The 23,746-nt window shown below is 42.0% G+C and overlaps 2 protein-coding genes across 4 annotated transcripts in view; both read right to left on the bottom strand.

Annotated features, from left to right (window-relative positions):
• LOC118561425 (gastrula zinc finger protein XlCGF8.2DB-like) overlaps positions 1–23,746 on the bottom strand; it is a 116,172-nt gene that overhangs the window by 91,435 nt on the left and 991 nt on the right. The window contains exon 2 of one of the 3 annotated variants that reach the window (XR_004930044.1): positions 17,811–17,968. The exons of the other annotated variants lie outside the window; for them this stretch is intronic. The gene's annotated coding sequence lies outside the window, so the exon portion shown is untranslated. Of the gene's footprint in view, positions 1–17,810; positions 17,969–23,746 lie in introns of those variants that run through there. 3 annotated transcript variants of the gene reach the window in all.
• LOC118561435 (gastrula zinc finger protein XlCGF49.1-like) lies at positions 16,529–17,782 on the bottom strand. The gene has a single exon (XM_036133528.1). It carries the CDS (start codon positions 17,538–17,540, stop codon positions 16,920–16,922), a length of 621 nt encoding a protein of 206 aa, XP_035989421.1. The 5' UTR covers positions 17,541–17,782; the 3' UTR covers positions 16,529–16,919.

The following is a 23,746-nucleotide window of genomic DNA, read 5'->3' as shown; positions in this document are numbered from 1 at the left end:
AAAAGAAAGACAAAAAGTTAAATTCAATAGACTGCAACAGAAAGCAGCACCTACACTAGACACCAACATACCCCAGGAGGAGGCCACCAACATCAATGTCCAGGACAAGTGGGTTAAAAACCTCTCTAGCAGGTCGCTGACGAAGCCAGAGATGGAGGTACTGAGTAAAGGCCTGAATTTTGTCATTTCTCCACAAGAAATACCCATTGTGGAACTGATAACTGCCACGGAATCGGCCATCAGGAACAAGAATCTGGATGAAACAGAGGCAGAGCAAATCAGGACCTATCCAGCGCCAAACCACCCCCCTCCAATCTCACACCACAGGAAAGGAAAGCCTTAACATCGCTTAGCCAGGACCAAAGCATCACCATATTACCAGCAGACAAAGGCAGATGCACCATGGTCCTCAACACTTTAGATTACCAGGACAAAATTCACGCTCTACTGAGTGACACCACCACATATGAGTCTTTGAAAAGGGATCCAACAATTCCTACAAAAAGAAAATCACTGACTACCTACAACAACTAGAAAAAGACAAGGTAATTAACTGCTCATGTTTTGCTTAATGTCAAGGTGTTTCTCAGCGGCCCTCATGCGCCCGTTAATTGTGGAGATGACATTTTTTCCAGAGTTCTAATGCTAAACAAATGGCTGGAAAAAACATGCAAACAAACAACTGTAACCTTCATAGACAACTTTGACATCTTTTGGGAGAGGAGACATCTGTTCAGCAACAATGGTCTACATCTAAATAGGTCAGGTGCAAAACGGCTGATTTCCAACATCTTCTATTCTGTGAACCATGCGCCATCAGCTTTGTCCCAAAACAAAGCACATCCAGTGCCAAAACAAATGATAAGCCCAGTACAGCCCGAACAGGCCAAGATAAAGATGGCCAGAAAGATGACACAGAAAGAGGCTACATCAGAGCTATAGGAGGATTCATCCCCTATCTCAAAAGAAGGACAAAAAGAGGACCAAGAACCTCCATCCCCACAAACACCGGTCCAGACTGCAACAACCTCCCCCTCCTCTCCACAAAGCCCAGATATTCCTTTTCTGGATTTTTCTCACAACATGAACAAAGTCTTTAAGATTGGTCTACAGATGACATCCTCTCCACATAGCCACAGCTCTGTGACTAAACCAGCATCTCCCAAAGGCTGCAGAGCCCCAGATCCTCCTCCTCTACGTAACACGGAACATGCCTGTCCCCAAGACCTTCAGATTACTTCGCTGTGATACACACCGGGCCCTGGCCGCACCGCACGTTTGTCAGACATGACAGTTCCCAGCATCAGTTTGGGCCTTTTGTCGGAGATTATGGAATATCTGTGATGATACATGGCAGAAATAAGAAAAACAAAAGGATAAACAGGACCAAACACTTAAAAGCCATAAACTGTCAGATGCAACCTGCCACAGAGACACCATCAACCACTAAGTAATATAAACTGGGTTTATTAAACATTAGATCTCTGTTAGGAAATCCCTAATTAATGACTTCATTATTGACAATAATCTTAATGTTATGTTTTTAACAGAAACATGGTTACATGAATTTAATGAAGCAGCCATTCTGATCGAGACGACACCTCCCAACTACAATTTTCTTTGTGAGAGCAGACAGCAAAGAAAAGGTGGAGGAGTAGCAACATTGTTTAATGATTCACTAAAGTGTAAAAAGGTGTTTTTGTGAAAATTTGACTCTTTTGAACATTTGGCTCTCCAGGTAAAGAGCCCGGTACGAACTATGTTTTTGAATGTTTACAGGCCTCCTAAGTCCACATCAAACTTTTTTAATGATTTTAGTGACCTCCTATCTGTGATATGTGTTGATTATGACTGTTTAATTATTGTGGGAGACTTCAACTTTCACGTTGACAACACTGAAGACAGAAGTGCAAAAGAACTGTGTGACACACTTAGAAACTTTGGTTTAACTCAACATGTTAAACAACCAACACACAAAAAGGGACATATTTTAGACTTGATCATCACTAAAGGTCTAAAGATTTCACAGGTCAATGTAACTGATGTTGCCCTATCTGATCATTTTTCTGTTACCTTTGAAAGCATAATTTCCAGTGATTCATTTAGCCAAAGGGACATCGTAAGAAAACGCACCTTTAAGGACAATGCCACGGAAACTTTTATTCAAGCTTACTTTGCTACTTCAACCTTGGGCTGCAACTCAGTAGATGAGCTAGTAGATAACTTTCATTCTAAAGTCTCAGACATCATTGACTGCATTGCTCCAGTTAAAGTGAAGTTTCTTTCCGGGAAGAAAAAATCTCCTTGGAGAAATGCTCCAGCAGTTAGAGGTGAAAAAAGGGAGTGTCGAAAAGCTGAACGCAGGTGGAGAAAGAACAGACTGCAGGTTCACTATGACATCTATAAAGAGAGACTTTACAGATATAACTTACATCTGAAAAATGCAAGAGAATCTTTCTTCTCTGAGATCATTAAGAAAAACATTAACAATGCTTGTGTCTTATTTGCCACAGTCGACAGGTTAACAAACCCTCCTGTATCCGTGGCTTCTGAACTCCACTCCACCAGGGCCTGCAATGACTTTGCTAACTTCTTTACTGAGAAAATCCAAAAGATTAGAGGATCAGTTTGTACATCCACACCAAGTTCAGTACCAAAGTTGTCTCCAACTAGAATTGATCTTGACCAAATGTCCCAATTCAGCCAAATAAACGACAAAAGCTTAGAGCAGATCATTCAGCAGCTAAGTTCCTCCTCATGCTGTCTTGATGTTCTACCCACAGTTTTTCTTAAGAAAGTTTTGCCTGTCATAGCGTCTTAGTTGACTCAGATAATAAACACGTCCCTTCTGTCAGGTGTTTTCCCCCAGTCCCTAAAAACAGCAATTATCAAACCACTGTTAAAAAAGAACAATTTAGACAAACTACTACTCCAGAACTACAGGCCCATCTCAAACCTCCCCTTTATCAGTAAGATTATTGAAAAAGCTGTGTTTCAACAATTAAACACCTTCTTAACAACGACCAGCCGCTTTGACGTTGTCCAGTCAGGTTTCCTCACCACAGTACAGAAACCGCCCTTATCAAGGTGTTTAATGACATCCATATAAATACAGACTGTGGAAGAACCACCGTGCTGGTTCTGTTGGACCTCAGTGCAGCATTTGATAGTGTCGATCACTCCATTCTGTTAGAACGCCTGGAGAACTGGGTCGGCCTCTCTGGTACAGCACTCCACTGGTTTAAATCCTACTTAAAGGACTTTTTTGTATCAGTAGGTAACTTTACGTCAGAGATGACAAAAATCACATGTGGGTTTCCCCAAGGGTCCATCCTGGGTCCCCTCCTTTTCAATATCTACATGCTCCCTCTAGCTCAGATAATAAAAAACAACAACATCAGCTACGATAACTATGCAGACGACACAGCTCTACATCACCATGTCACCAGGTGATTCAATTAAATTCAATTTTATTTATATAGCGCCAATTCATGAAACATGTCATCTCAAGGCACTTTACAAAGTTAAGTTCAATCATATTATACAGATTGGGTCAGATTATACAGATTGGTCAAAAATGTTCCTATATAAGAAAACCAGTTGATTGCATCAAAGTCCCGACAAGCAGCATTCACTCCTGGGGAACCGTAGAGCCACAAGGAGAGTTGTCTGCATTGTACATCGCTTTGCTGCAATCCCTCATACTGAGCAAGCATGAAGCGACAGTGGAAAGAAAAAACACCCGTTAGCGGGAAGGAAAAACCTCTAGCAGAACCGGGCTCAGTATGAACGGTCATCTGCCTCGACCGACTGGGGTTCCAGAAGACAGAGCAGAGACACAACAAGACAGACAAAAAGCACAGAAGCACACATTGATCTAGTAATCTGTTCTACATTAAATGGTAACAGTCGGTGATCTGTCCTCCCTGGATGATTTCACAGTCAACAGAACGTCAGACCAGGTGTACCTACTATGAAGAAAAAAGAGAGAGAACAAAAAGTTAAAAGCTGAAATGACAACAGTCATTTCAATGTAATGCAATGCCAATCTGGAGAACAGTAGACTGGAGAACAGTAGAAATCAGTAGAGTGAGAAAAATAGGCCCTGATGTCCTCCAGTAGCCTAAGCCTATAGCAGCATAACTATAGTCTATAACTACCTCTATAGTCTATAGAGGTAGCTCAGGGTAACATGAGCCACTCTAACTATAAGCTTTGTCAAAAAGGAAAGTTTTAAGATTAGTCTTAAAAGTAGACAGGGTGTCTGCCTCACTGACCAAAACTGGGAGTTGGTTCTACAGGAGAGGAGCCTGATAGCTAAAGGATCTGCCTCCCATTCTACTTTTAGAGACTCTAGGAACCACCAGCAGACCTGCAGTCTGAGAGCGAAGTGCTCTGTTAGGAACATACGGGGTAATCAGAGCTCTGATATATGATGGAGCTTGATTATTAAGGGCTTTATACGTTAGAAGAAGAATTTTAAATTCTATTCTTGATTTAACAGGAAGCCAATGAAGGGAAGCTAAAATTGGAGAAATATGATCCCTCTTGTTGATTTTCATCAGAACTCCTGCTGCAGCATTTTGGATCAGCTGAAGACTTTGAACTGCATTTTGTGGACTTCCTGATACTGAAGAATTACAATAGTCCAGCCTTGAAGTAACAAATGCATGGACTAGTTTTTCAGCATCACCCCTGGACAGAATGTTTCTAATTTTGGCGATATTTCGGAGGTGAAAAAGGAAACTCTGGAAACCTGTTTAATATGGGATTTAAATGACATGTCTTGGTCAAAAATAACACCAAGATTTTTTACTTTACTACCAGAGGCCAAGTTAATGCCATCCAGATTCAGTGATTGATTAAGAAGTTTATTTTTTGAGGACTCTGGTCCAAAGATTATAACTTCTGTCTTGTCAGAATTTAAGTGCAGGAAATTTAAAGTCATCCAGCTTTTGATGTCATCAAGACATGACTGCAGTCAAAGTAATTGATTGGATTCATCAGGATTTATGGATAAATATAGCTGAGTGTCATCAGCATAACAGTGGAAATTAATCCCATGTCTGATAATTTTGCCAATCAGAAGCATATATATAGTAAAGAGAATTGGTCCAAGGACTGAACCCTGTGGTACTCCACAAGTGACCCTAGAGCTTGAAGAAGATTTATTATTAACATGAACAAACTGGAATCTGTCCGACAGATAAGATTTAAACCAGCCTAATGCTTTCCCCTTAATCCCTACAGTATGCTCAAATCTTTGTAGGAGAATATTGTGATCAACTGTATCAAATGCAGCACTGAGATCTAACAGGACAAGTACAGACACAAGTCCATTATCTGAGGCCATGAGAATATCATTAGTGACCTTCACCAGAGCCGTTTCAGTGCTATGATGAGCTCTGAAGCCTGACTGAAACTCCTCAAGTAGGTCATTACTTTGTAAATGTTCAAAAAGTTGATTAGCAACTACTTTCTCAAGAATTTTAGATAAGAAAAAAGGATTAGATATAGGTCTGTAATTTACTAACTCATCTTGATCAAGAGATGGTTTCTTAAGTAAAGGTTTAATAACAGCTACTTTCAAAGCCTGTGGTACATATCCATTTACTAAGGATAGATTAATCATGTCTAAAATAGTGCCACTGATCAAAGGGAATATCTCCTTAAACAACTTGGTTGGGATTGGGTCTAACATACAGGTAGAAGGTTTAGATGAAACTAATATTTTAGATAGCTCAGAAAGCTCTACTGCTTCTAGACAGTTCAGGCACAGCGCAGTTTCTAAAGATTCCTCCAACGCTGCCTCACTTACTGAGGACGAGGTAATCATGTTTGGGAGGATGCCAATTATTTTATTTTTAATGTAATCAATTTTATTTATGAAGAATCCCATAAAATCATTACTGCTAAGAGCTAAGGGAATGGATGGATCAACAGAGCTATGACTCTGTGTAAATTTGGCAACTGTACTAAAGAGAAATCTAGGATTATTTTTATTCTCTTCAATTAATGATGAAAAATATGCTGCTCTAACTCTGCGATGGGTCTTGTTATACAACAATAGACTGTCTCTCCAGATTTAGTAGGATTCCTCTTGGTGTGTAGAGCGCCATTTTCTCTCCAATTTCCTAACATTGTGCTTCAAGGAACGCAGCTCTGAATTAAACCAAGGAGCCAGCTTCCTGTGAATAATCACCTTCTTTTTCAAGGGAGCTACATTGTCCAATGCAGAACGCAATGACGAAGTCACATTGTTAGCAAAGGTATCGATTTGTGAATGGAAAGAAACAGCACTGCTGCCATCTACAGGGCATTTCTGCAATACTGAGGATATTAAAAGGGGGACAGACTCTTTAAAGTTTGATGCAGCATTGTCTGATAGAGATCTACTATAATGGAACCCTCTTTTGGGGGTGGAGAACTCAGTTAGATTAAACTCAAATGTTATTAAAAATGATCAGATAGGACAGGGTTGTGAGGAAATACTGTTAATACCTCACAATCAATGCCATATGTCAGTACAAGGTCTAAAGTATGGAGCCAAGAGTGCGTCGGTTTATGCACATTTTGAGCAAAACCAATTCAATCTAGGATAGTTTTAAAGGCTACACTAAGGTTATCACATTCAGTGTCAACATGAATGTTAAAATCCCCCACTATAATAACCTTGTCAGTGTTTATCACCAAATCAGATAAGAAGTCTGACAGCTGATCCAAAAACTGAGTGTAAGGGCCTGGTGGACGATACAAAACAATCAACAGAAGAGGTTTTATTGCTTTGCAGTTTGGATGAGGGAAACTGAGGGTTGAATGCTCAAAAGAACTGTAGTTAATTGGCCTGGGACTAATTAATAAATCAGACTGAAAAATGGTTGCCACTCCTCCTCCTCTTCCCACAGATCTAGGAATGTGGAAATTTGAATAATTGGAGGGAGTTGACTCATTTATACTAACGTAGTAGCCAGGTTTCTGTGAGACAAAACAAATCAATCTGATTATCAGAAATCAATTCATTAACTAACAAAATCTTTGGAGGGAGAGACCTTATATTTAATAGACCACATTTAATTCTTTTATTTTTTTGGTTCAAGGTGAGCCTTATTGATTTTTATTAGATTTTGATGGTTTGTTCCCTTTAGATCAGTTTTTGATCTGTTAAGTTTTGGCTGTGGGAAAGACACCGTCTCAATAGGATAATGGGTGGGTAACAGTACAGAAGCTGCAGAGAGGTGTGTTAAACTACGGCTCTGCTTCCTGGTCTGGACCCTGTGTTGTCAGCATTTAGGAAAACTAATAAATCCGGCCAGATTCCTAGAAAGAAGAGCTGTACCATCCAAAGTGGGATGGATGCCGTCTCTCCGGATCAGACCAGGTTTTCCCCAGAAAGTTCGCCAGTTATCAATGTAGCCCACGTCGTTTTCAGGACACCACCTAGACAACCAGCGGTTGAATGATGACATGCGGCTAAACATGTCATCACTGGTCAGATCAGGCAGGGGACCAGAGAAAATTACGGAGTCCGACATCGTTTTAGCAAACACCAACTTTAGTGACCTCCGATCGGCGTGACCGGGTGTCATTACCGCCAGCGTGAATAACAATCTTACTGTATTTACGCTTATCCTTAGCCAGCAGTTTTAGGTAAGATTCTATGTCGCCCGTTCTGGCCCCTGGCAGGTATTTAACTATGGTCCCTGGTGTCTCTAGTGCCACGTTTCTGACTATAGAGCTCCCAATCACCAGAGTCGGCTTCTCAGCGGGTGTGTCGCCAAGTGGGGAAAATTTATTAGAAACGCAGACGGGTTGGTGATGACCTGGGGGCTGAAATCTAGAGCTATGCTTCTTGCGAACCGTCACCCAGCCGGCCTGCTTACCCGGCTGCTCGGGTGCTTCTGGAGGACCACTAAGTGAACTAACGCTAGGTCTATGTGGCTCCGTGCTAGCAAAGCGGCGGCTGTCAGCTGGTTTTTTAACAGCACGGAGCCGGGTCTCCAATTCTGACACCCTCACCTCCAAAGCTACAAAAATACTACATTTATTACAAGTACCATTATCACTAAAGGAGGCAGAGGAATAGCTAAACATCTGACACAGAGAGCAGGAGATAGGGGGAGAAGCAGAAGAGAGAGTAAGGGGGAAAGCCATTGCGGAGCTAAAGCTAGGCTAGGCTAAAGCTAGGCTAGCGCCCTTTTACCACGCCACAAAACAAACCGTGTGAAACACGAGGAGTTCCCAAGCGCGATGTGCAGCAACAGAGAATGTTTTACAAGTGCTTATGTGTTAGAAACAGAGGTTGCAGCACAGAGATTAAAGATAAGAGCGAGAGAGTCTGGAACAACAGACCGCAAATTCACACTGTGACAACAGGAAGTGACACAATACGCCTTACCGGAAACAGGAGGGCGGAGCAGCCAGTGCCAGGCTGGGCTTTAGTCAAATCAGCAAGAAAATCCAAAAGACACGCTGCAGAACATAATGGTGAGAAGAATAAACGAAGAAACATCGTCATCCCATATGTTGCTGGAGTCTCTGAAAAACTCAAGAGGATTTTCTCCAAACACAAAATCCCAGTACATTTCAAACCAAACAGGATGCATCCCAAGGACAAAACACCCAAACCTAAGATGAGCGGACTGGAGAGTGTCTGCAGTTCAGTGCAGTGAGGAATGTTCTGATCTTTATATTGGAGAAACCAAACAACCTCTCCACAGATGCATGGCTCAACACAGGAGAGTTACCTCCTCAGGACAAGACTCTGTCTACCTACACCTAAAGGACAAAGGACACTCTTTTGAGGACCAAAATGTTCACATTTTGGACAAAGAAGACAGATGGTTTGAAAGGGGCGTGAAGGAAGCCATCTACGTTAAGAGAGAGAAACCAACCTTAAACAGAGGAGGAGGGCTTAGGTTTCAACTCTCAAAAATTTACAATCCAGCTATAGGATTAATTCCGGCCAATCATCACCTCAATTCTCACCCTCATACGGGGGATCAAAACATTGTTCCTTTAAGGCAGGCCAATAACGACCCTAACGACTCCTCGTTACCAGTTTCGGTTCAATCTGCTGCCTTAATGGCTTTAACGACCGCCCATTACTAAGGGGGGGACCTGTTTCTGTTGTATCTGCATGTTATCTAAGCCATTACAAGGCCTTTGTTGGGCAGTAGTATAAAGCTTGGCACTCCACATTACTCCAGACTTTTTGAATTGAGAAAGCTTCCTGGAGAGGAAGTGAAATATCTTAAACTACGGAAAACAAGTCCAGTTGCTTTGTTTTTTACCCTTTTTTTTAATTGGAAAACATTGATCAAGTGACGGACAGAAATGGACCCAACTTCCTCTTTATTTATAAATCTAGAACATGTTGAAGCACTAAAATACCTTCATCTGAATATGTAACTTGAAGAATGAAAGAATGAAACGGTATGAAACAGGCTTTTATCACAACAAATGAAAACCTACATCCAGGTCCTCCCTGCAAACACTGTGCATAAATGAGTTGTGTGACAGTCGTTGTCATGTCTGGAGTTGTCAGCATGTGTCCACCAACCACACAGGTCACACTGCAGCTGAAATGATAAAGAGACAGATACAGAATAATCAATACTGAGATTGGTTAATTTACTCACCTTCAACAGGCATGGTTTATTGCTTTACATGCAAATTGCTGTCCTTGCAGAAAAATGCTTTTACATATGGATATTCTGACTGGAAACATCCTGAGCGAATTTCGGCTCATGAAAAGAGTGCAGGCCATTGTGAAAGTATGTTAGCCCTTTTAAGGAGATCAAGGAATGTGGGCACAGTGGATGCCTTACTCGGGCAACAGAGAGAGGATGGGGCGAAGTATTGGAGAGAGGTTTTGCGGCGTGTTGTGGCTGTAATCAAATTCTTGAGTGTGAGAGGTTTAGCATTCAGAGGTGATGACGAACTTCTGGGCTCATCGAGCAATTATCTCGGATTGTTGAAACTCATTGCAGAGTTTGATCCAATCTTAAAAGAGCACCTGGAGAAGTATGGTCAAAAGGGAAGAGGCACCACATCTTACCTGTCATCTACTGTGTGCGATGAGCTAATTTGTTTAATGGGTGAGAAAGTAAAGAGGAGGATTGCATCCGAGCTACAACATGCCAAATATTTTTCCATAATCACGGATTTAACGCCCGATATGTCGCATAATGACCAGCTTACATTTATCTTTAGATGTGTCAGTGATGAAGGCGAAATTGTCGAGCGATTTGTTGGTTTCGAGCCAATTTATTGCCATACGGGAGCAAGCCTCGCTGATTGTGTCGTGAAAATGGTAAATGCTCTTGAGTTAGACCTGTCAAATTGCAGAGGCCAAAGTTATGACAACGCCAGTAACATGTCTGGTAAATACAATGGCCTTCAGGCTCATCTTAAAAGAATAAATCCCCTGATTCATTATGTGTCGTGTGCTGCACATTCACTCAATCTCGTGGGGGTGAACAGCATAGAGGACAGTTGTCCACATGCAAGAAATTTCTTCGACTTGCTTCAGTCTCTCTATGTGTTTTGTGCTAAGTCAACGCACTGCTGGGATAAAATGTTCCACAACACAGATGTGATCAGGACTCTAAAACCCTTATCCAATACTAGGTGGACATGCAGAGCGGACTCGACAAAGGCATTAAGGGAAAACTACAAGGCCATCACAGAGGCTTTGGGCAGATTTTCCATTGATCCGGAGGAGAAGGGGACGCCAGACGTGAGGCCATAGCACTCTGCGCTCAACTTGACAAATTGGAGACAGCGATTATGACAAATGTTTGGGATAGCATACTAACCAGGTTCAAGGCCACTGCTGAGACTTTGCAAAAGCATGACATAACTTTAGACACTGCTGAATGTCTTTTGGAGTCACTGCGTTCTTATGTGGCATTGCAGAGGGATCAATTTGAGAAGTACGAAAATGCCGCTCAAGATATTGAAGGAGTTGCTCGCCTATATGAGGAGGAGACCAACCGGGTCAAAAAACGAAAATGTTTTCCAGATGAATCAGGAGAAAGCAATGCTCTACTAGGTCTGCTCGGCAGCCGACAATTCAAGGTGGAAACCTACAATGTCATCATAGACAAGTTGCTGTCTTGTCTTGACAAACGCATCGGCGCATACACAGAATTGAACGAACTGTTTAGTGTTTTGTTTAACACCGACAAAGACTGTGATAGTGTGCATAAATGCGCTGCTGCACTCTCCTCCATATATTCGGATGATCTGGACAAAGACTTTGGAGAAGAGCTCATGCAATTTAAGACTTTCGTCCATGAAGAAAAAAACACGTTCTCCTAGGATTATGCTACGGTGCGTCGGACAGCGGGGAACGGGAGGAGAAGTCCCTTCGTCTCTCTGGGCTTTTCAGACGCTTTGTTCGGCCAAAACAAAAGCGCGGTCCCTTTTACGACCACCGGGAGATAACGGCTCTCAGTCTTTGATCGAAGTGGATTTGAAAGTACTTCTTTTTAAGTCGACCTCTTGCGTCGGCAGTGCAGGGATGAGGTTGCTTCGGTAAATCTCGGTCCAGCGAGAAAATCGAGCACGGCACATGGGGAAAATCCCAACGGGATGAACAGCTGTGGGTGTCTTCCCAGTCTGGCGGGGCGCCAAGTAAGGAGGCAGATCGCAGTGTGCGATCGGTAATGATGGGTCCGGCAACACCGATGCGCATTTGTCGAGCTCATAGAGCAAAACCTGTGTTGATGCGCGTATCAACACGGGAAAGTCACGTGACCGATACAGGAACTGTTTTGAACTGACTGACACGCCAAACTGTTTCTGTTCCCTCTAAGCTGCACGCTTGTGCATTCGCACACAGCAGCGCGCACAGCAAAGCTATGCTGCGCAGTAAATAAAATCCAAGCTGAACTGTAAACAAAATAACGGTTAATAATGGTTAATTTTTAACCATTTTGCAACTCTGGTGTGATGGTGTACCACAGTCTCGCTCTGTGAGCGCCAGGTGCTGATCGGAGCGCACCACTGATGGATGGGTTGGGCAGATGCCTTTATGGTTGGGCGGGTTGCGCTGTGCGTCTTTGTTCTGAGCGCCGTTTCAGAAAAAATGGCTGATCTACCCTTAGTAGAAAGCTGCTACTCTAAGTAGTTCTTCCTCCCTTTGTCATACTCAGCATTTCTGATTTCAGAACAGATTGAAAGGACATGGCAGCAAAGAATTTGTAAAAAAAAAAAAAAAAAAATTAAAAAGGCCAGTCCACAAGCATCCTCATTCACAACATGTTTACTTAGAGGATATTATGATACAAGTTCACATTATTTATTGACTGTATCTAAAAAAAAATCAAATATATGTTTAATTCAAATAAAAATATAAAATAATACGATGCAACATACAATGATTTAAATTGTCTTGTGTATACTTAGTTATCAAATCAGTGTCAGTTAACTCTGTCAACCAGGTTGCCTGTAGGGATTTTTAAGGTCCAGCAGGTGTCAGTATTCAGTGACACAGTATCAATACAGTTTGGCAATGTGTCGAAACGCTTCACGATGCCTCATCGACCCATCACTAGCGACCGGGTTAAATATATATATCACCATAGCAACGTTATCAGGGTCACGTTTCACTTTTCTTGGGACAGTTCTCTGTAGTCTCGGCCAGTTTTCTTTGTCTAGGTGGGGGGTTCGTTGATCCTTTGGCCTTGCACCCAGAGTGGTCCAGGGATTCTCATTTTCCTCAGGGAACTGTTTGTTCACTGAGTTGCTGGGCTGGTGGTCACCGTTCAGAATCACAGGCAGGGTAGTTTCATTTCCATGCGCGCTGTTTACATCATAATTCACTTCAAGTCGGCGGATTTTCAGCTCCATAACAGCTATCTTCTGCTGCTTTTCCTGAGAACTGACTCCTCTAGGATGTAAAGAGGCATCCTGTGTGGATTAGCTGAAAAATAAAATAGTCCACATGGGAAAATAAAAAATAAATAAAATAACTAAAACCAACTTTCTGTAGTTTTGGCTAAAAGATAAAAAGGAGATAAAAAGTGAAAGGCAGGAAAATGCAAGAAAGCAGGGAGCAGAGAACAAAGCGTCCGAGCAGGCAGAGAGGGGGATAGGAAGTTTCTTCCCTGACTCATGGCCTTCTCCATGGGCTGCCTTTTACAATACATATTAAAAAATCTGTATTGTAAAAGGCAAAGTATGAATGAGAGCTACTATGGAATATTAGTAAAAACCCTCTCCTAATAACTTCTTGGTTTCTCTTTGCAACCAGATATATTTTACTCGCAAGTTGTAACCTCACCTTACTTGTGAACACCCAGCATCATTGTCCACTGCTGCTGGCTTCTGCTCTATTGTGCCAATAAAGATTCAGCAATCAGAAAAACAGAAAAATCTGAATTAAATGAATTTATTGAGAAACAAAACATTTTTAATACAAAGGCTTCCAACAGAAAATTTTGAACAAGCTTCTCACCACATCAGCTAAAAATAAAGAAAGAACAACAATATGCAGTTACAGACTCAACTAGGAACACAGCAAATGATCCTAAAAGTAGGGATGGACGATATAAAAAAAAGGCATATCGATAATGTAGATATCACATTGTTTGATATCAATAATTTTCAAAAAAAATACATTTTATGTGCAGCCCTTGCCATATCATGCCCTAGTGTTATATAAAGAACAAACACTGAATTCAAACTCAGCAATTTATTCAACCAACTTTTTACCAAACCCATCAGATAATGACATCAAGCAATTTCTGGATAAATTAACACTTCCTAAATAATAATCACTCATGCGATGACCCTGGATTCTCCGCTGACAACAGCTGAAATCTAGGAAGCTCTAAAAAGTATATCCAATAAAAAGGTTCCAGGTCCAGATGGGCGGTTCCTGGGGCTCTCCTGTGCTCTTCTCTGGGATGGGGGAGGCAGTTATCCCTGTGTCGGTCCTTCTTGGGCTCCTGTGCACGGTGGGTCCTTTTGGACGTCTGGGATTCTGGTCTCTCCCGTGATTTGGCTGACACCAAGTACACCTTGCATTAAAAAAAATAAAATACTGCATAGAGGTGTGCTCCGATGCCGCTGTGGTAGTTAACACGACCCATGTACGGAGGCTAGTGATGGGTCGATGAGGCGTCATGAAGCGTTTGGACACATTGCCAAACTGTATTGATACTGCGCCGATACTGTGTCACTGAATACTGACACCTGCTGGACCTTAAAAATCCCTACAGGCAACCTGGTTGACAGAGTTAACTGACACTGATTTGATGACCAAGTATACACAATACAATTTAAATCATTGTATGTTGCATTGTATTAATTTATATTTTCATTTGAATTAAACATATATTTGATTGTTTTTTAGATACAGTCAATAAATAATGTGAACGAGGATGCATGTGGACTGGCTTTTTTATTTACTTTTTTTACAAATTTCTTTCTGCCATGTCCTTTCAATGCCTACCCCCCCCCCCCCCCCACACACACACACACACACACACATACACACACCACACACACACACACACACACACACACACACACTCCCCCTTTTGTGTTAAATGAGTGATGTGTGAGAAAACAGCTTTAATTCTCCATCACATAACTTTCATATCGCGCATGCATTGACTTTTTCAACAATTCTCTCTTGCTGTTTTCAACAGCAACGGCATTGTTTCTTATGGTTTAATATTGTCCATATGCCTTCTTTAAAATTTTCTAATTCTACTTGTAGGGCATGCGCACTTCCAACCTTATTATGCTCACGTTGATCGGGCGCTGTGTTCAGTTACCTGGCTGATATCTTATCATCTGTTCTTAAATCGGAAATGCTGAGTATGACAAAGGGAGGAAGAACTACTCAGAGTAGCAGCTTTCTACTCAGGGTAGATCAGCTGTTTTTTCTGAAACGGCGTTCAGAACAAAGACGCGCAGCGCAACCCGCCCAACCATAAAGGCGTCTGCCCAACCCATCCATCAGTGGTGCGCTCCGATCAGCACCTGGCGCTCACAGAGCGAGACTGTGGTACACCATCACACCAGAGTTGAAAAATGATTAAAAAAAACTTGGTTTATTATTTTGTTTACAATTCAGCTTGGATTTTATTTACTGCGCAGCATAGCTTTGCTGTGCGCGAATGCACACGCGCGCAGCTTAGAGGGAACAGAAACAGTTTGGCGTGTCAATCAGTTCGAAACAGTGCCTGTATCGGTCACGTGACTTTCCCGTGTTGATACACGCATCGACACAGGTTTTGCTCTACGAGCTCGACACATGCGGCCCGACGCATCGGGTGTTGCCGGACCCAGTCACTATTATATATATATATATATAGAAGATAGAGAAGAGAGATAGAGAGAGAGAGGAGAGAGAAGAGAGAGAAAGAGAAGATATATTAAGAGAGAAAGAGAGGAGGATAAGAAGAGAGAGAGAGAGAAACTAAGGGACTAGAGATGAGAAGAGAAAAAGATAGGAGAGAAAGATAGAATAAAAGAGTCTCTATCCTATATAAGGACTAGAGGAGAGAAAGATCTCTCCTCTCATATCCCTCTCTCTCCTCTATAGAAATAAAGAAGATCTCTCTCCCTCCCTCTCTCTCTCTAATAACTCATCGCCCTCTATATTATCTTTAGATATATAGATTCTCTCTCTCCTCTCTCTTATCTCTTATATATATATAGAATAATATATAGATCTATATATAACATTACATACATACATACATACAGGACTGTCTCCGAAAATTAGAATATTGTGATAAGTTCTTTATTTTCTGTAATGCAATTAAAAACATGAAATGTCATACATTCTGGATTCATTACAAATCAACTGAAATATCGCAAGCCTTTCGCTGATTATGGCGTACAGCTGAAGAAAACTCAAAAATCCTATCTCAAAATATTAGAATATTTCCTCAGACCAAGTAAAAAAATATAACAGAAAAACAAAATCAAACATTTGAAAATGTCCATTAATGCACTCAGTACTTGGTTGGGAATCCTTTTGCACAGATTACTGCATCAATGCGGCATGACATGGAGGCAATCAGCCTGTGGCATTGCTGAGGTGTTATGGATGCCCAGGATGCTTCAATAGCCGCCTGTAGCTCATTTGCATTGTTGGCTCTGGTGTCTTTCAGCTTCTTCTTCACAATACCCCACAAATTCTCTATGGGGTTCAGGTCAGGGGAATTGGCAGGCCAATCGAGGACAGTAATGCCATGGTCAGTACACCAGTTACTGGTGGTTTTGGCACTGTGGGCAGGTGCCAGATCTTGGTTGTGCAGCGTTTCCTGCCACATTTCCCCCTTCCAACACACTTTTTGTGAATGTGCTTTGAAACTGTACTCTGCGAACAGCCTGCTCTTTGAGAAATTTATTTTTGTGTCTTACCCTCCTGATGGAGGGTGTCAATGATGGTCTTCTGGACAGCAGTCAGATCAGCAGTCTTCCCCATACTTGTGATTTAGTTTACTGAACCAAGCTGAGTGTTTTTCAAGGCTCAGGAAACCCTTGCAGGTGTTTCGAGTTAATTAGATGATTCAAGTGATTAGTTGAATATCCTACTAGTATACTTTTCACGATATTCTAACTTTCTGAGACAGTCCTATCTGTTTGAGGCTCTTTGGCATTAACAAAGCTAGTCTTAGAGCTACACAGGCAGATGGGACACATCCGGAAAAAAAACTTGGGTGGGCTGTGCTTATACGTTATGTCTCACAAAGGATTGTGGGATTCCTTATAGCTTTTTGGCACTAGTAAGGGACGTTGCAAGGTTTCTATGCTAAATTAGCTGTGAGAGGAGGCATACAGGCTCCATTTCTTATCTGCATCTTTACTGACTGCACTTATGGTGACTGCTGGACCTCTGCTTTGGCTAAGAGAAGTACTCAGATGCAGGCTGTGTGAATGTCAAAAAATGGCTACTTCTTACTGTTGTGTTTTTGTTTTATATGAATATTCAAACTGCCAACATGAATGAAGCTTTTCTCACACATTCCACATACAAAAGGTCTTTCCCCTGTGTGGATTCTACTGTGAGCATTTAAAGAGCGTTGTTGAATGAATTTTTTTCCACATGTCTGACAAGAAAAAAGCCTCTCACCAGTGTGGGTTCTCATGTGAAGTTTTAAACTACAAATACGAGTGAAACTTTTTCCACAAGTCTGACAAGAAAAAGGTCTTTCCCCTGTGTGTATTCTCCTGTGAACATTTAAATGGTTCCTATGAGAGAAGGTTTTTCCACATATCTGACAAGAAAACGGTCTTTCCCCTGTGTGCATTTTCCTGTGAGCATTTAAATGACTTGTACAAGAAAAACTTTTTCCACATGTCTGACAACTAAAGGGTCTCTCGCCAGTGTGGGTTCTGTAATGCCTTTCCAATTCACTCTTCTTCTTCCAAGACTTTCCACATATGTCACAATTTAAAGACCTTTTCTTAGTATTTGTACAAGATTGACTCTCTGACCCAGTGGAGATATGAAAGGAAAGCTGCTCAGTTCTTGATTCTCTTTTACTTTTCTGAAGAGTAAAGATCTCCATTAGGCCAACAGACTGCTTCTGGACAAGCTGCTCTCCCTCCTGACTGCTGCAGACATCCTTCTGCTCCTGTCCAGTTGCTAAATAAACTGGATCCTGCTGTTTATGTTTAAGCCTTGAAGAATCTGGCTCATCATTTTCTTCCTCAATCAGTGGAACTTCTGGGTCCTCTTGGTCTTTAATTAGTGGTTCCTGTTCCCTTTGTTCCTCTTTAACCCACAAAGACTCAGGCTCCACATTTTCTTCTTTAACTAGTGGAAGTTCTGGTTCCTCCTCTTCTTTAATCAGTGGAGGTTCTGGTTCCATCTGTTCCTCCTCACACCGCTGAGGTTCTTCTTCCTCCTGGTCATGACTGGACCTTCTCCGCTGGTTGCAGAGCTGTTGGATGGCAGAAGCTTCCTCCTCCGTGGAGACATGTGGCTTCTGGGGGTCTGTGGGGACAAAGAAAGTTTATTAATATAATTCAACTGATGACTGTCTCATGCATCAGTCTGGTTGTTCCTGGACTGTAGGCATCACACAGTTCATCGAAAATTAGTTTGTTGTGTTTCAATTAAAAGGAGGTTAACTTTGTGTGTTAAAGTGTCCTCCACACTAATAAGCAGCCCTGGAAAAGATGTTCAAAACCTTTAAAGTTTTATTTTAACAGCAACACACGAAAAATAAAATGAACAATAAACTTTAATGTGAGGACATTTATTCAATGAGGAACGCATCATAGATGAAGAAAAACTGTTTTTAGCTAAATCGCTGGAGCCAGTTATTGGCACTACAAACTACCTAAAAGTTAATTAAAATGACATAATTTAAAGCCTCATTAACTTTTGACAGACTATGACGAGACACTGATTAATTTCTCTAAGCTACTTTTCAAAATAAGAAAGAGAATAAGGCAGACGTGTAAATGGCTTGTACTTGTTTAGCGTTCAACTAGTCCGACAACCCCAAAGCGCGCTACACTACAGTCAGTCACGCATTAATAGCCTGACGGTGGTGGGTTCTCTATGTTAGTAGCCACAGCTGCCCTGGGGCAAGCTGACAGAAGCGAGGCTGCCAAACAATGGTGCCAGGAGGCAATTCAGGTGAAGTGTCTTGCCCAAGAACACAACAACCGAGACGGGATCGAACCAGCAACCCGCCAATGGGGTACCGCGCGCGAGCTATTTTTAGAAACACAACGTCACGATGACGTCACATCGCGTGGTACGCAGTGGGGCAAACTCCGGAAACCTGCCGCTGTGTCGCTGTAAAAGAGACAGGCGTTAGCCTAGGTTTTACTCGGTAAACGACTGCTTTTTCCAAATCTAAGACCATGGTTTTTAAACATTGTTGCTATGGAACGTGCAACAGCGACTCGAGTTACGCTGATCGGCCGCATATGAAGGATGTTTTCTTCAAGACTGCCAAGGAGAAATGTGTGCGGGGCGGTCGGCCTACACAACAGTTCAACCCGGAAAAAGTTACCAAATTCAAGTACATATGTAGCAAGCATTTTGTCGGAGGAAAGGGCACAACCGAAGAACATCCTGACCCAATTCCAGCGACATCAAGTCAAGGTAAGAGTATTTTGGTGGCCGACATGTTAATAAAGTAGCGCCTGCTACCATGACAGCATATAGGCTATCATGGTAGCAGGCGCTAACATGATAGCCTGCTACCAGGATAGCTTACTCAAAAACATTTCAAATGAGACAAACATTAAACATATACCCATTCCTGGACGGTGATTGCAAACAAAAAAAACGGCCGACGCTGCCATGATCGCCGCGCAGAAAAAAAAAACAAAGCTTACCGTTCATCAACTCGGCCAGTTTTCCGGTCTTTTTAAGCCCTCGACACTCAAGCCATCGTTTGAGCTGAAGGTTGGTGTGTTCTTCGACAGTGCGACCAGTAAACCGTGCACCTGGGACATCGTCTTGGGAAAGTTTAACGGCTGTAAAGTCGGTCATACCGCTGGTTCTGTTGCGCTTGTAATAGCTGGGTTATCCGTGCGTTCTCTCCTGTATGCCCTACCTAAGCGGCAAAAGGGGCGTTGCTCTTGAGACGGTGACGTCACGTGCGCGGTACGCCATTGTAGGACGAACTGCTACGCCACTGTCACCCCAATGTGCTGAAGTCAAAAAGTGAGAAAATGGATGGATTTTTTTTTCTTTTTAAAGAATCGGACCCAGTCAAATGTGAACATTGTTTCACACTCCAAACCTTTTTTTCAAACAAACAAAAAGCGCGTCATGCTAAATTAGGCTGAGCTAGCGCATTACTTTACTTCTAGTTTTAAATAAACGTAACAGCGAATCATGATGAGATCCCTGGTTGGTCGCCGCATTTATTAGCTAAGTTACTGGAAACCAGGGAATAAATGCTGACTGATGATGTGGTCACAGGTGGAAATAACTCATCAATGGCGTACCGCGCACGTGACGTCACCGACTCAAGAGCAACGCCCCTTTTGCCGCTTAGGTAGGGCATACAGGTAGAGAACGCCCGTAGCAACCAGCTATTACACGCACAACAGAACCAGCGATATGACCGACTTTACAGCCATTAAACTTTCCCAAGACGATGTCCCAGGCGCACGGTTTACTGGTCGCACTGTCGAAGAACCCACCAACCTTCAGCTCAAAAGATTGCTTGAGTGTCGAGGGCTTAAAAAGACCGGAAAACGGGCCGAGTTGATCGAACGGTAAGCTTTGTTTAGTTTTTTTTCTGCGCGCCGGTCATGGCGTCGTCGGCCGTTTTTTTTGTTTGTAATCACCATCCAGGGATCGGTATATGTTTAATGTTTGTCTTATTTGAAATGTTTTTGAGTAAGCTATCCTGGTAGCAGGGTATCATGTTAGCGCCTGCTACCATGATAGCCTATATGCCATCATGGTAGCAGGCGCTTCATTATTAACATGTCGGCCACCAAAATACTCTTACCTGTTCACTACTTGATGTCGCTGGAATTGGGTCAGGATGTTCTTCGGTTGGGCCCTTTCCTCCAACAAAATGCTTGCTACATATGTAGGTCGACCGCACCGGTGTACCCAGCGCACACATTTTTCCTTGGCAGTCTTGAAGACAACATCCTTCATATGCGGCCGATCAGCGTACCTCGAGTCGCTGTTGCACGTTCCATAGCAACAATGTTTAAAAACCATGGTCTTAGATTTGGAAAAAGCAGTCGTTTACCGAGTAAAACCAAGGGTAACGCACGTCTCTTTTACAGCGACACAGCGGCGGACTATGCAAGCTTGCCAAACACCCGCCCTACTCTCTTTCTGATTGGTTAATGTCCCGGCTCTGCCAGGTTTCATCGGTTGAGAACAGCTTCAGTTTAAAACCTTAAATATAAAGTCTAGACGGAGCAATTTGCATTCATTTTCCATATGACGGAAATCCATTGCAGCGACGGAGAACTTTAACCCATGCCATATCTACAATCAGAGAGAGAGACGAGGCTGGACAACTTTATCTCACTCATCTGTTGAGTCATGCGACCCGTTTAACTGGGACATGTCAGAACAAATCTGCATGGACCTCTGTCCAAGCCCCCCCCCCCCCTTACTTCTGCTCTCTGTGTCTGATGTTTTGTTATTTCTCTGCCTCCTTTAGTAATAATGGTACATGTAAAAAAAAAAAAAAAAAGGTAGTGTTTTTGTAGCTTTGGAGGCGAGAACGGGTGACATCAAATCCTACCTGAAACTGCTGGCTAAGGATAAGCGTAAATACAGTAAGATTGTTATTCACGCTGCCACTGATGACACCTGGTAATGCCAGTCAGTAGGTCACTAAAGTTGGTGTTGCTTCGGTGTGTCAGTTTGCTAAAACAATGTCGGACTCCGTAATTTTCTCTGGTCCCCTGCCTGATCTGACCAGTGATGACATGTTTAGCTGCATGTCATCATTCAACCGCTGGTTGTCTAGGTGGTGTCCAGAAAACGACGTGGGCTACATTGATAACTGGAGAACTTTCTGGGGAAAACCTGGTCTGATCCGGAGAGACGGCATCCATCCCACTTTGGATGGTGCAGCTCTTCTTTCTAGGAATCTGGCCGGATTCATTAGTTCTCCTAAATGCTGACAACCCAGGGTCCAGACCAGGAAGCAGAGCCGTAGTTTTACACACCTCTCTGTAGCTTCTGTACTGTTACCCACCCATTATCCTATTGAGACGGTGTCTTTCCCACGGCCAAAACTGAATAGATAAAAAACTGATCTAAAAAGGAACAAATCATAAAAATCTATTAAAAATCAATATGGTTCACCTTGAGCCAAAAAATAAAAGAATTAAATGTGGTCTATTAAGTATAAGGTCTCTCCCTCACAAGACTTTGTTAGTGAATTGATTTCCGATAATCAGATTAATTTTTTTTGTCTCACAGAAACCTGGCTACAAGAGGACTACGTTAGTATAAATGAGTCAACTCCATCCAATTATTCAAATGTCCACATTCCCAGATCTACGGAAAGAGGAGGAGTAGCACCCATCTTTCAGCCTGACTTATTCATTAGTCCCAGGCCAATTAATAACTACAGTTCTTTTGAACATTTAACTCTCAGTTTCCCTCATCCAAACGGCAAAGCAATAAAACCTGATTTGTTATTATAGTGGGGGATTTTAACATTCATGTTCACACTGAATATGATGAACTTAGTGTAGCCTTTAAAACCATCCTTGATTAAATAGGTTTTGCTCAAAATGTGCATAAACCGATGTACTCTTGGCTTCATACTTTAGACCTTGTGCTGACATATGGCATTGATTGTGATGATGTAACATTATTTCCTCACAACCTTGTCCTATCTGACCATTTTTTAATAATCTTTGAGTTCAATTTAACAGCGTTCTCCACCCCCAAAAGTTGGTTTCATTAAAGTAGATCTTTATCAGTTAATGCTGTATCAACCTTTAAAAGACTCAGACCTGAACCTCCAAAAGCATTTAAAGACAGTTGCAAGGTCGGCTTTCTATCACCTGAAGAACATTTCCAGGATTAAAGGACTGATGTCTCAGCAGGATCTGGAAAAACTAATCCATGCGTTTATCTTTAGTAGAACTGATCACTGCAACGGTGTTTTCACAGGTCTGCCTAAAAAGTGGATCAGAACGCTGCAGCTGATCCAGAACGCTGCTGCCCGCGTCCTCACTAAGACTAAGAACGTAGACAACATGGACCCGGTTCTGAAGTCCTCACTAAGACTAAGAACATAGAGAACATGGACCCGGTTCTGAAGTCATTCCACTGGCTCCCTGTATCTGAGAGAATAGACTTTAAACTACTTCTGTTAGTCTATAAATCCCTGAATGGTTTAGCACCTAAATACATCACAGACTTGTTGTCAGTGCATCAACACTCCAGACCACTCAGGTCTTCTGGCTCCAGCCTTCTCTGCAGAACCAAAACCAGAACCAGAACCAGACATGGAGAAGCAGCATTTAGTTCCTATGCTCCACTGATCTGGAACAAACTTCCAAAAAACTGTAAAAGTGCAGAAAGCCTGAGTTCCTTGAAATCAAGATTAAAAACACATTTGTTTAGGACTGCTAGCGACTGTTCTAGTTAAACAGTTCTACTGAAACATCACTAGTTCAACTTTTTTAGTCCAACTGTTTTTGATGTTCTATTTTGTTTCTACATTTTTTTCCTACTTGCTTTTATTTCGTTTTACTTTCCTATATTTTAATCATGTAAAGCACTTTGCATTGTCTCTGTACTGAATTGTGCTATACAAATAAATTTGCCTTGCCTTGCCTAAAGAGTCTGTCCCTCTTTTAATATCCTCAGTATTGCAGAAATACCCTGCAGATAGCAGCAATGCTGTTTCTTCCCATTCACAAATAGACACCTTTGTTAACAGTGTGACTTCCTCATTGCGTTCTGCATTAGACAATGTAGCTCCCTCGCAAAAGAAGGTGATTATTCACAGGAAGTTGGCTGCCTGGTTTAATTTAGAGCCACGTTCTTTGAAGCACAATGTTAGGAAATTGGAGAAAATGGTGCTCTACACACCAAGAGGAATCCCACCCAATCTGGAAAAACAGTCTACTGTTGTATAAAAGACCCTTCACAAAGTTATAGCAGCATATTTTTCATCATTAATAGAGGAGAATAAAAATAATCCTAGATTTCTCTTTAGTACAGTTGCCAAACTTGCCCGGAGTCATGGCTCTTTATGGGATTCTTTATAAATAAAATTGATTCTATAAAATAATTGGCATCCTA

The sequence above is a fragment of the Fundulus heteroclitus genome, unplaced genomic scaffold, assembly GCF_011125445.2.
Source record: "Fundulus heteroclitus isolate FHET01 unplaced genomic scaffold, MU-UCD_Fhet_4.1 scaffold_63, whole genome shotgun sequence".
In the NCBI taxonomy this organism is placed as follows: domain Eukaryota; kingdom Metazoa; phylum Chordata; class Actinopteri; order Cyprinodontiformes; family Fundulidae; genus Fundulus; species Fundulus heteroclitus.
The sequence above is the reverse complement of the archived record's forward strand: the minus strand, read 5'-3'. Positions and strand labels throughout refer to the sequence as shown.